The following is a 12180-nucleotide window of genomic DNA, read 5'->3' as shown; positions in this document are numbered from 1 at the left end:
GATCATTTCAACTTCTTTGTTATTATTAATAATGGTGCCACAAACATTTGTGTATATGTTTTTGTGTGAATGTGTTTTCATTTTTCTTGGGTATATACCCAGAAAATGAATTCCTGTCATATAGTAACTGTTAATCCTTTTGAGGAACTGCCAGACTATTTCCAAAGTGGCTACACCATTTTGCAATTCCACTGATAGTGTATGAGGGTTCCATTTTCTCCACGTTATTGTCAACTCTATTACTATCTTTTTTTTTTTAATTTTAATTAAAATTTTAAATTTAATTTAAATTAAATTTAAATTTTAAATTTTAAATTTAATTTTCTACACCAGCATGGGGCTTGAACTCACAACCCAGAGATCAAGGGTCACATGTTCCACTGACTGAGCCAGCCAGGCACCCTTGTCTTTTTTCTAATTTAGCCATCCTGCTGAACATAAAGTGGCATCTTGTAGTTTTGATTTGCATTTATCTAATAACTAATGATATCAAGCATTTTTTCATGTGTTTATTGGTCATTTCTTTGTATATCTTTTGAGAACGATCTGTTCAAATCTTTTGCTCTTTAAGATTTTATTTTTAGGGATCTCTGGATGGCTCAGCAATTTAGCACCTGTCTTTGGCCCAGGGCATGATCCTGGAGTCCCGGGATCTAGTCCCACATCAGGCTCCTTCCAAGGAGCCTGCTTCTCCCTCTGCCTGTGTCTCTGCCTCTTTCTTTCTCTCTGTGTCTCTTCATGAATAAATAAATAAAATTAAAAAAAAAAAAAGATTTTATTTTTAAGTAATCTATCTACCCAACATGGGACTCAAACTTACAACCCTGAGATCAAGAGTTGCTCACTCTACCAACTGAGCCAGCCAGGTTGCCCCTTGCCCTTTTTCCAGTTTGTTTTTGTTTTTTTGTTTTGTCATTTTATTGTTGAATTGTCAGAGTTCTTTATATTTTCTGAATACAAGTATCTTGTGGATCTCTGTTTTGCAATTCTGTTCTTCCACACTATTCTTTCACTTCTTTGATTCAGTAATTTGTAGCACAGAAGTTTTTAATTTTGATGACGTCCAGTTTATATTTTTAAATCATATATGCTTTTGGTGTCATATCTAAGAAATCATTGCCTAAACTCAAGGTCGCAAAAGTTTATTCCTGTTTTCTTCCAAAAGTTTTATAGTCTATCCCATATATGTGCCTGATTTCTTTTGAGTTAATTTTTACATATGGTTTGAGGTAGAGTTCCAGTTTCATTCTCCTCCATGTGAATGTCCAGTTATCTCAGCTTCATTTGTTGAAAAGACCACTCTTTCTGGTCTCTGTGCCCTTCATCAAAAATCAGTTGACCACAAATATGAGGGTGTATTTCTGGATTTTCAGTTCTATTCCATTGATTTGTATGCCTTTTGTTATACTAATACCATACTGTCTTAATTACTATAGTTTTGTAATAAAATTTGAAGTCAGGAAATGTAACTCTCCCAACTCTGTTCCTCTTTTTCAAGACTGTTTTGACTACTTGGAGTCCTTGCATTTCCGTATGAATTTTAGAATTCATTTGTTCTCTCCATAAAAAACGTAAGACATGGATTGCATTAAATCTATCTATCTTTTTGGAGAGTGTTGCCATCTTAATGCTATTCCATCTTCCAAACCAAGAACACAAAATGTCTTTTCATTTATTTATGTCGTCTTTGATCTTTTTGAGTGATGTGTTATAGCTTTCAGTGTGCAAGTCTTTCACTTCTTTTGTCAAATTTACTCTTAACTTTTTAAAGTCTTTTTGGTGCTATTTTAAGGGAAAATGTTTTCTTCATTTCATTTTTGGAGTATACATTGCTTGGGTATAGAAATAAAATTGATTTTGTACGTCGATTATGTATCCTGCAACCTTGTTGAAATCATTTATTAATTCTAATAGTATTTTATGTGTGAAAGTGGATTCCGTAGTATTTTCTATATACAAGATGTTATCTGCAAATAAAGATAGTTTACTCCTTCCTTTCTAGGTTAGATGCCTTTCGTTTCTTTTCCTTTTCTTATTTTGCTCAGGTGCCTGGCTAAAAGCTTCCGTACAATGTTAAATAAAGTGGTAAAACCAGTCTGGATTCAGATAGAGTTCACAAATTTTGATTGGTTTATGTACTAAATCTCTTTTAATCTGTCACTTCTTCCTATGTCTCTTTTCTTTTTTCTTGCAATTTATTTGATGAACAAACTGAGTATTCTCCGTATTTCCTAAAAGTGGTGAATGGATCTATAGACTTGAACAAATTAGGTGGTATTCTGTTCTTTCAAGAGGCACTTAATGTCTGATTGTCTTTCTTTTTTATGTTGATAGTAGCTTTGGGTGGTCAGTGCCTGCATCATTAACTTACAGGGCTTGAAGAATGATGATAGTCTGTTATTTTTATGTTGATAGTAGCTTTGGGTGGTCAGTGCCTGCATCATTAACTTACAGGGCTTGAAGAATGATGATAGTCTGTTATTCCTTCTATATTTATTAACTGGAATACTTTTTTAAAGAGAAACTTCTCATCAGCTGTTGGTTAAACAGTTGCATACAGGCAGTATGGGAAAAGCAAGATGAACACTTCCAATATAATGAATTCACTTGCCTCTTCCAGTGGTGACCTCATACTCTTGTTTGTTTTGTTTTATTTTAAAGATTTGTTTAAAATCTTTGTTTGTTTTAAAGATTTTATTTATTTATTCATGAGAGACACAGAGATAGAGGCAGAGACATAGACAGAGAGAGACTCCTTATATGCAGCCTGATGCGGAACTTAATCCCAGGACTCCAGGCTCACGCCCTGAGCCAAAGGCAGATGCTCAACCACGGAGCCACGCAGGCATCTCGTGCCCCTTTTCTTTTATAAAAAGAATATATTGTGTGCACTTTTCTTTGCCTTGCTATTTTGACTTAACAAGGTATTCTGAAATTACTTTATAGCAATCTGTAGACTTTCATTCCTTACCCTCCCAACCCTCCACCACATCATAGTCTCCTGTAAAAACGTGCCACTCATTAGTCACCTTCCTGATAGCCATTTAAATTGTCCCTACCCTTCATTATTATAAATAATCTAGCAGCAAATAGCCTTATTTATGAATGTATATTTTCAATTTCTTTTTCTAGTTTATCTTTGGATAGATTCCCAGAAGTGGGATTGCTGGGTGAAAGGTAAATTAATGCGATTTTATTAGATGCTGCCAAATGTAGTATTTAACATCCCTATTAGCAATGTATGAGTGTTGCCAACAAAATATGTTGTCAGACTTTTTTATTTTTTACCATTCTGTTGGTGAAAAATGGTATCTCTGTGCAGTTTTACTTTGCCTTTCTTTTATAAGCAAGCCAAGTTTTTCTGATCAATTCTATTATTTCTATTTTTCAGAGTCAATACAGATTTGTTTGTGAAGCTATTTTGAAAGTTTATGAAGAAGGATTTGTTAAACCCTTAACGACATCATCAAATAAATAAGAAAGCAAAAATCTGGGACATGTGTCAGAAGATTGCTTTCTGTTATATTCACTGTGCCATAATTCTGCTTGCAGGAAATGGCATTTAGACAAAACAAATGAAGAACTAACAAAAACTGAAAACTTCAGCACTGTTGCACTTTATGTTTAAGAAAATGTCACTCTCTCAAAATCTGTAATTCACGTGTTTGAAGACTATTTCATGCTTTGCTCCGAACAAATAGTGAATAACTGAGTATGTTCAGGGTAATTTATGAAATTTGTGGTGGTGCCATGCAGTCCCCTTCTGGTAGAATTGCCACAAACAAGGCTCAGAATTCTCATCATCTCTGTTATACATCTGTATCTTGAAAGCAAAAAGAAGTAAACATCAGGAGTCAGCTCTGGTGTTTCCCAGTGATTCATGTACTTATTACTATACTGGTTACCAGATTTTTATTTTTTAAATTTTAGCAATATCATTCTCAATATTAGCCAATACACTGCCTATGGATGCAGCACATCTTTCCCTGTACTCCCCCTGTAGAGACCTGCTGTTCATGAGAAGAAAGATGGAATTTGCTTTTCCCAGGAAATGCTGCACATTGTCCATTTACCAGCATCTTATAGAAAGTATAAATATGAATCTACAGATTTTCTTGAATTTAATAATGTAACATATTTATCATAAGGTTGGCTTATTCCAAATCATGTGATTTCACATTCTTGATGTAAAGGAATGCATGCATTGTGTCTTAACCCCTTAAGTGCCTTGAGACATCTTTGTATGTCTAATGAAAAGGCACTCATTTGACCCCACTAGGAGGTATATATATGTATATTGTACATTTACATTTGTATGCATTTTGAATCAGTTCACATTTTAAAACATAGCTTCTTGTATGAAGAGTTACGCATTCAAAAAAGGGTATGGAAATTATTTCTTACTCAATTCCTGTATTTTGCCACAAGAAAAAAAAGATGATTTGCGTTCTACTGAGTGAGTGCGCTGCTGCTACGGAATTATTGAAAATCTGCACATTCCTTTCCCGGGGGACAAGGGTTACAGTTTAGCAGCTCAAGTCAAAAGATGCTTTATTAATCAAATTTTCTATTTATTTTATCCCTAACTTTAGGAATGGCACCTAATATGCATATTAAAGTTAAACATATTAATATTTTCAGCTAAAGTTAGAACAGTTCATTGTGATTTATTTCTACCAGTGTTTAAATTATTACTCTAAAGCATTCATTTCAGTTCACTTCAAGTTTTGTTCACTCTGGTCTGTTGGTTGGGATACTTCAAACAAGGAATAAAATGTTACTGATTTATTTTTGAATCTAATCCCTCAACTGAAATGAGGGTTTTGTTGTAATTTTCACATATAATTAAATTACTCCAGTTCATATATACTTATTAAGTTATAAGCATGTTAATATGGAGAGTTTTGATTGTCCATCCTGATAGAAGATCTGATTCCCTTTAAGGATGTGTATATTTTCCTTGTCAGGATTTTTTTTTAAGTCTATGGAGAGAGAGAATGTTAAAATTGCCCAGTAAGATTCATTTCCTAGTGATTTCTGAATACTTCTGTGTAGTCTTGATAAAACTTAGAATTGAATAGTAGGTATTTTGGAATGCCATTTAGTATGAGAGGGGAGAAAAAAAAATCTTCAATGTAATCGAAATGATGTTATTTCAAATATTCAGAATCCATAATAATAAATTTTAGGAAGTTAAGTCCTAAACATTAATAGCCAAGATACCAAATAAATTATTATATTCAAATATATTAATTTTTTAAGAGAAAAGTAACATAAACATTATGTCAGAAATTCTCTTATCCCTGTATTTCCCAGCCAAGACAGTATAAATTAGTAAATAACTATAGTCTTAATTGAACATTCCATTCTCTACCAACAGATAAATATAATTTAGGCTGCTATATGATACCATGGTAAGTTGAAAAGTGAACAAGTAAAATCATGTTGGGAGTCTACGTAATTAATAACTGTTTGACAGTTTTTACCTGAATTAAAAAGAAAATCTGTTCTAACTGTATGGACAGAATATGACAACCATAGATTAAAAAGATACAGTTGTATAGATATAAACAAATAAATATCATGGGTGGTATGTTCTTTAACGTACAACTTTGTTTACACTTCTGAGATAAACTCTAATAATTTGTTGGCAATGAACATTGCTGCCTTTTTTAATCATTATTCCAGTCTTTAAATGATAAATATTAGAAGTTCAGAATCACACTTAAATTTCTCACATATGGATTTTTCATCTGGGAGCTACTCTCTGTCGGTATTTTTATGTATAGATCCTTTTTTAAAGACATTTTTATTAGGGTCTTAAATTTAAAATAAATTATCCTTCACAGCTTCTTCAAATGGATATGCTAATTATACTTTTCTGTTTACCAAACAGATAAGACTTTATCCATTATACCTAAGAATTTTTTAACCTGTTTATCAATCTACATAAGGTTCTAGGAATAATCCTAGCTTTAATATGCCAAGTAGTTCTAGATTCCATTTATATTGGTATAATATTGTATAATAAAATGTCAAATTTCTTCTATCTGAAGTACTCTTGCCCTCCTTCCCTAACTCCCCTATTCTCTCATCTCCCCCTCCAACACACTCTAGAAATCAATGCAGACTGTTATTCTCACAAGTGGAAATAGGAATTGGTGAATCAAGGGGCTTTGTAAATGCTAACAAATGTTTGTGAAAACCTTTCCTCTCTGATTTAAGATGGTTTTACCATGTTCATTTCAAATGTTTTATTGAGCATCAGATTTGTGTTAGCACTATGTACATAGCATGAGGAATATTTTGGAATAGACTTTACATTCACAAGAAGAATTGGTAGTATTTGTTAAACAACTGCATCCATTCAAAATAGAGGCCAACTAAATGGTGTAAGAAATAACTTCCTTTGTGTGGCCTGCTAGCACAAGTATGAAGGGGGTAAGGGGCTAATCGTTTTTGATTAAGAGTAAAGAGAAAATTTATATATAAAAACTGACTTCAAACGTAGAGGTATGGTAAGCCATTAAGACAGTTGATTGAAGGTTTCAGGTACTAATATATACACTTTAGTGTGTTTATATATTTGTGTGTTTTATAAAGGCTGATACTAACGAGGGGTGAAGAATTATTTTAATTATAGAGTTGTTTAAAATCTGTTGGCAGGTCTGATCAGATCTAATCAGGTATTTGAGCAGAAGTCTCCTGTCTCCATTAGAAATACTCTAACTTGAGAGCTGAAAGGAATTTGAATGATTTTATCTAAACTCACCTCCTCCTATTATTTTAGGCAACATATATGAGTATCATAAATTCTTGTGAATTTTAGTCTGTTTCACCTCAAGAATTATACTCAGGCAGTGTTTTCACTTAATAACTATGATGACCTTAGAGGATGTTGCTTAATTTAGAAAATAAATAGGCTTTAAAAGGTGTTCCTAATTAGGACCCTGACTCAGTTTGCTAGTCATGCTTCCCTGATAGAGCATAAACTTTTGTAAAGTATTTAGGCTGATACACATGCAGTATGAAAACATTCTGAAAAGTCAATTAGAAGACTAATTTTTAAAAGCACTTAAAACATAGAACTAGGATTTAGAATATATGTCCACTTATAATCAAATAATTTATGTTCATAATGTGGTAGAATTAAAGCATTACTTATTTTATAATCTTATCAGGAAGAGAGAAAGAAACAATTTTTAACAATGTTCTATTTAATACCTGTGTTTTGAATATTTAAGATATTCTGATAGTAAGGTTGCCAAAGTAGTTTTGAATTCATAAAAATTATTTATACCACAATAAGGTGGGATATGTTTACATCTCTTATTTTGTAGTTTAGGTGAATTTACATTTAAGTCACTTAGAGTAAATACATTATGGTAAATATTTGTTGAAGTAAACATCTCAATAATATGACATGAAAAAGATGGATTATGTCACAGCTGGCTTTTATGCCATATCAACAAAGTAGCTACACCACATTTGCTTTAGCTGTCCAATCACAATTTCTGCAGTCATTTTTGTGTGTGTGTCATTTCCTCCAAGTAAAACAGTTATGTTATTAAAACTCACTGCATTTTCTCAAATATCAGGATTGATGATCTAATGGCAAAGATTTATTGGTGTCTCCGTGTGAACACAACATAAGTTATAGAAATTGTTTATAAATTTCTTAGTGAATTGTATAGCTACAAAGGAATTTACATAATAAAACATTTTTGCGAGCTAACTGCTAATAGATAAGTTCAGCCATTTTATACAGAGCCCATGAAATTAACTCCTAAAATGTATTTTTGAGGTTCAGCTTACTTTACAATGTCTACAACTATTATCAAAATAATTTTTTATCACCGACTTAATTTATTCTTTTTTTCCAACTTCATTTTTTTTGTTCATTTATTCTTAGTAGCAATTAGTACAGCAAGCCTTTTTCGGTGTTACCAAAACAAGTCCTCTATCAGTCAGAAATTAGACATTTTAACTTCATAAGGTTGGTGAAATTGTCCTGGGTAGACACCAAATAGTTTTTTCGGTTTCCATTTCTAAATTTGCTGCTATTTGTATGTTTTTCTACTGCAGTTTTTTTTTTTCTACTGCAGTTTACTGCTGATTTCTAAACTTTTATAGTCAATTGTTATTTTTACTTTAGCAATCCAAGCTAAATGGGCAGCCAGAAGAGGTATCTACTGGGGTGCAATCCATCAACATTGAGTAGAAGTGGTTCCATGCATAAAGGAGAAAACCGTATATTATTTTTTAATTTTCAAAGTGAGAGGTATTAGCAATATTGCAAGTTAAAGACTACAATTTTAGTTGGAAGTCCTAATGTTTAACTTCCTAAAACCTTTTAAATTTCCAATAAAAGAATGAAAATGTTTAAAAGCCTTGTGTTCATAAAAGTTTCAGTTAAGCACTGTAGAATTTTCCTACTTACTGTTGTGTAAATGATACAGAAAATATTTTTCTATGGACAAGAGATTGAAACTGGTAACTTCTTTTACTTCATTGTGTAAAAAGAATGATATTTGTATGTCTTTCATGCTGTAAAAGAATGAATGTATCTTTGAAATGTTACTAGAATTATGACTTGATTCTAAGGATACTCTGTCAAAAAAATCGGCAAGGGAGTGGAAAAAAGGAAAGGAAGTGTATTCTATTTCATGATATAAAATGCAACTTTGGAAGAAAAATGTAATTTTCATTATAAATGAGCAGTCGTTACTGAAGCATATTTCAAATATAATGTACATTCTTTTTCACTTTGTTTTATTTTAGCTCTAGAACAGAAAATTTCAAGAAAATTTGTGCTATTTTTAAGTGTAAAATACTTGTAGACTTCTGGAGTATGGAAGGGTGTTTTTGTGTGAGGGTAAACATTCTGCTGCATGTGTTTACCATGAAGGAAAGTTCTCAGGCATTGTCACTGTGGCAGCCACAAATGAGGACATCGTTGTGAGTGTGACTTTAGTGAAGCCAGAAATCTGTGCCTCTGATTTACTACAGTAAATATGTGCAGAGGCCCCTGACAAGTAATTTTGCCTTTTTATTATCCGTATCTTGGACAGATGAGACCACTCGGTCCAGTTCTGACTTGTAACAGTGGTGTCTTAGATGCTTAAGAGTTCATTGATTCCGATGAATGACAACAAAAACCCTACATTTTTAGTCCTCTTTTAGGCATATTTAATTTGTTCAACAGTCTCTTTAAAGGGTAGTATTTATTATTTACCACTCCTTAAACTCGACGTAATGGGGCCTTCATTATTTTGACTTCTCCCATTCCTCCAACTTTTATAAATCATTGATTTCATTTCATAGTAGTCTTTGTGAAGTAAATACCCTGAACAACTGTTTAACTATAGTTAAGAGATTAATATCAGGCTCCATCAACCCTGAGAATTTCCGAAATTTAGCAAATATTATGATAACTTTAACTGAAATGCCACCTTGCTAAATGAAATTATCACCATAAAGTCCAGGAGGATCAGCCCAGTTTACAATCTTAGACACAAATAGGTGCTGACCTCTGTTTTGCCCAAATCCATTTGTCACAACTGAGCCCATTTTACCTTTTATTTAAAACCTTTTTGATTTTTATTCCTGAGTTATGTTAACAGTTTTTTTACCTTTCCTGGCAAGAAAATTTCAGTCCAGTTCTGGGATTATCTGGCACCCATCTTTTCCAATCCTTTGGTGAATTCACAAGATTATCCAGTCTTGTATCCTGTAGAGTAGGTCAAATTTCAATGCTGAAATGGATTTCTTGAATTTTAAATAGTAGCACTTTATTTCATGCTTACTACTGACTTAATTTATACATTTAAAAATAAAATCTAGGAGTTTTGTAAATATGGAAAAACTAATGAATTAGTATGTAGAGCTCATTGGATTGGACCCAAGTAAAATGCTTTACAATGATCTCTTGATCTTTTGATATTTAAAAGGCAACTTGTATGATTTTAGCTTTGCCACTTTTCTGTAATTTATTTAGTAAAGACTACCCAGTTGACTGTTTTGTACTCTGAGTTCGCTCAGCTAGCTTCAACCAGGTTTGGTTTACAGTAATCATTTCTGCTTTGCATTTTTTGTACATTACATGAATATTTGGAAATCCATTTATGTGATTTTAAGTCATAGGTAGGGGTTAAGTTAATACTGCACCACAAGTAAGTTGAAGAGGGCAAAGTCCTGACACAATCTACTTGTCAAGGGTCAGGATTTAAGACACTAAAAACAGTTTACATTAAGCTGTTTTTGTTTTCTATCATTAGAATATATGTGCTTAAAAAAATAAAAACTGTCCAACCCAGTGTTCTTAGAGCATCAGGACATTGCAATTACAATCCATATTGTAATCTTTTCAAATGAGAAAAGCTAGTCTTTATTTTCTACAGTGTAGGCTTAATTTTAGGACAGATAATTTGCTATATACTCATTAGTGGTATTTTTAAGTAGTAGTTTTACAAATATTTCTATGTAGAGGGTGTATGGGATTTTTTTTTCTTGTAACAGGTGCTATATGTAAATATGAAGGGCGAAAGTCACTTAGTTAAAAGTCTAGTTTATTTCGTAATTAAAATATAGTTTTGCATTTCTGCTGTCATTTCACGTTTGATAATACTGAACTAGTAGCTCTCCCCCCATTTCTCAAAAATAGCTCTTTCCATATCCTTTGTTTCCATAAATAAGAGGTAAAGAAACTTAGGGTTTATTTAAAATGTGTAAGCTTGAATTTGGTCAATACTGGATAATTTGAAATCATACTCTGCATCTGTCAATACAGCTTACTGTATGCTTGAAAGGCCTTGTGTATTTGTCTTAATTTCAGTGAAAAATTAGAATTCCTGCAGTTCATTCATGTAAAAAAAAAATCTATGAATACTAACAGAGGATAAAAATGCCGATTTGCATTAAAACTGTTTAGTCCTAAGAGCGATTTATGTGATGTGAAATACTATTACACATATTTGTTGACCATATTTCATTTTTTTAATTGAGAAATAGTTGTTCAGGTACAAACGTGAAAAAACTCTAGCTGTGACTTTAACTGTTCAATTGCAAAATAAAGATGTGCTTTAGTAATTTAAAGTGTAGGAGTTTTGAAGATTATTTTTTGTTGTTGAGCTTTTCTAACAATGATTACATTCATTAATGGGTGATGAGAAGGGCCTGGAAGAAAGCTAAGAGCAATGTTTTTCTAGAATTCCTGATTCACTGCCTGTTTCTGGGGAGGGGTGGGAGGATTATTAAATAAGGAACTAAAAGAGATTTAGAGGATTAAAGAATGAGGAAGTACTCCTTCACTAGGACCACTGCTTGACTCCTCTCTTCTCCCAGCACTGCCCCTCTTTTGGTGTTCCTAACATAAGATCTTGTCAGGCAAAGTATGTGCTTATTTTTATATCAGATTATTTAATATTTTACTCATGAAATGTTGGAAATTAAAGAAATTAGTCACCTGACAGTCATATTTAGATGTTGCAAACCCTTTTTCTTAGAGTGTTGTCTTTGACTATTCTTTTGGAGGAATGGTGGTGACTGAAAGCTCTCTTAACCACTGTCCAAGTAACCCACTCAGACTGGCACTCTGCTTACCAGTCTTGTTCTCTCCTTGTCCTCATTTGCTGCTCTCATCATGCCAAAGCTCTTTTGGTTCCAATTAAGCTGTAAGCTCACTAAAATCAGTTGTGTTTATTTGCTAACCTATACATGCAAATTTATTATATCTTTGAAATATGTGTGTGAAAAGCAAGAAGGTTGGGTTTTTGCAAAAGCCTTAAGGGGTCATTAAAACTTTATTTTATTCTTTAAAATTTTGTTAAAAATAGGTATGAGGAAGACAACAATGAAAGACTAACAAAAAATGATATATTTGAAAAGCAAAAAAAAAGATGATGTACTTGGGGTCTGTTCTTTTTTCTTTTTCTTTTTTTCTTTTTCTTTTTCTTTTTTTTTTTTTTTTTTCAAGAGAGACTAAGGAACTATAATTGGGCTCAAACTCAAAGTAAAAGATCTTAGCCCTATGTAAAAAGAATCACAAATATATTACTGTCTTTAGCTAAAACAAAACACGTGTATTTTTTTATTTCTCCTTTAAATGGTTTTCTGTTTAGCCAACTGACCATTAGTTTTGATCCCATAAGATATGGTTTCTACCATAACTTATGTAAAATT

General features: G+C 32.4%; 1 protein-coding gene across 14 annotated transcripts in view; it reads left to right on the top strand.

The window, feature by feature from the left end:
• PTPN4 (protein tyrosine phosphatase non-receptor type 4) overlaps nucleotides 1–11094 on the top strand; it is a 206884-nt gene extending 195790 nt beyond the window's left edge. For 12 of the 14 annotated variants that reach the window (XM_025429215.3, XM_025429221.3, XM_025429268.3 and 9 more), the window contains one exon: nucleotides 3392–11094. In XM_025429215.3, the coding sequence (XP_025285000.1) occupies nucleotides 3392–3478 (87 nt within the window). In that variant the 3' untranslated portion in view covers nucleotides 3479–11094. Of the gene's footprint in view, nucleotides 1–3132; nucleotides 3178–3391 lie in introns of all 14 variants that reach the window. The other 2 variants (XM_049097141.1, XM_049097138.1) reach the window with 1 other exon arrangement.
• The last annotated feature ends 1086 nt before the right edge of the window (nucleotides 11095–12180 follow it).

This window comes from Canis lupus, chromosome 19, assembly GCF_003254725.2.
Source record: "Canis lupus dingo isolate Sandy chromosome 19, ASM325472v2, whole genome shotgun sequence".
NCBI classification, from domain to species: domain Eukaryota; kingdom Metazoa; phylum Chordata; class Mammalia; order Carnivora; family Canidae; genus Canis; species Canis lupus.
Note: the sequence above shows the minus strand (reverse complement) of the source record. Positions and strands in the feature narration are given on the sequence as shown.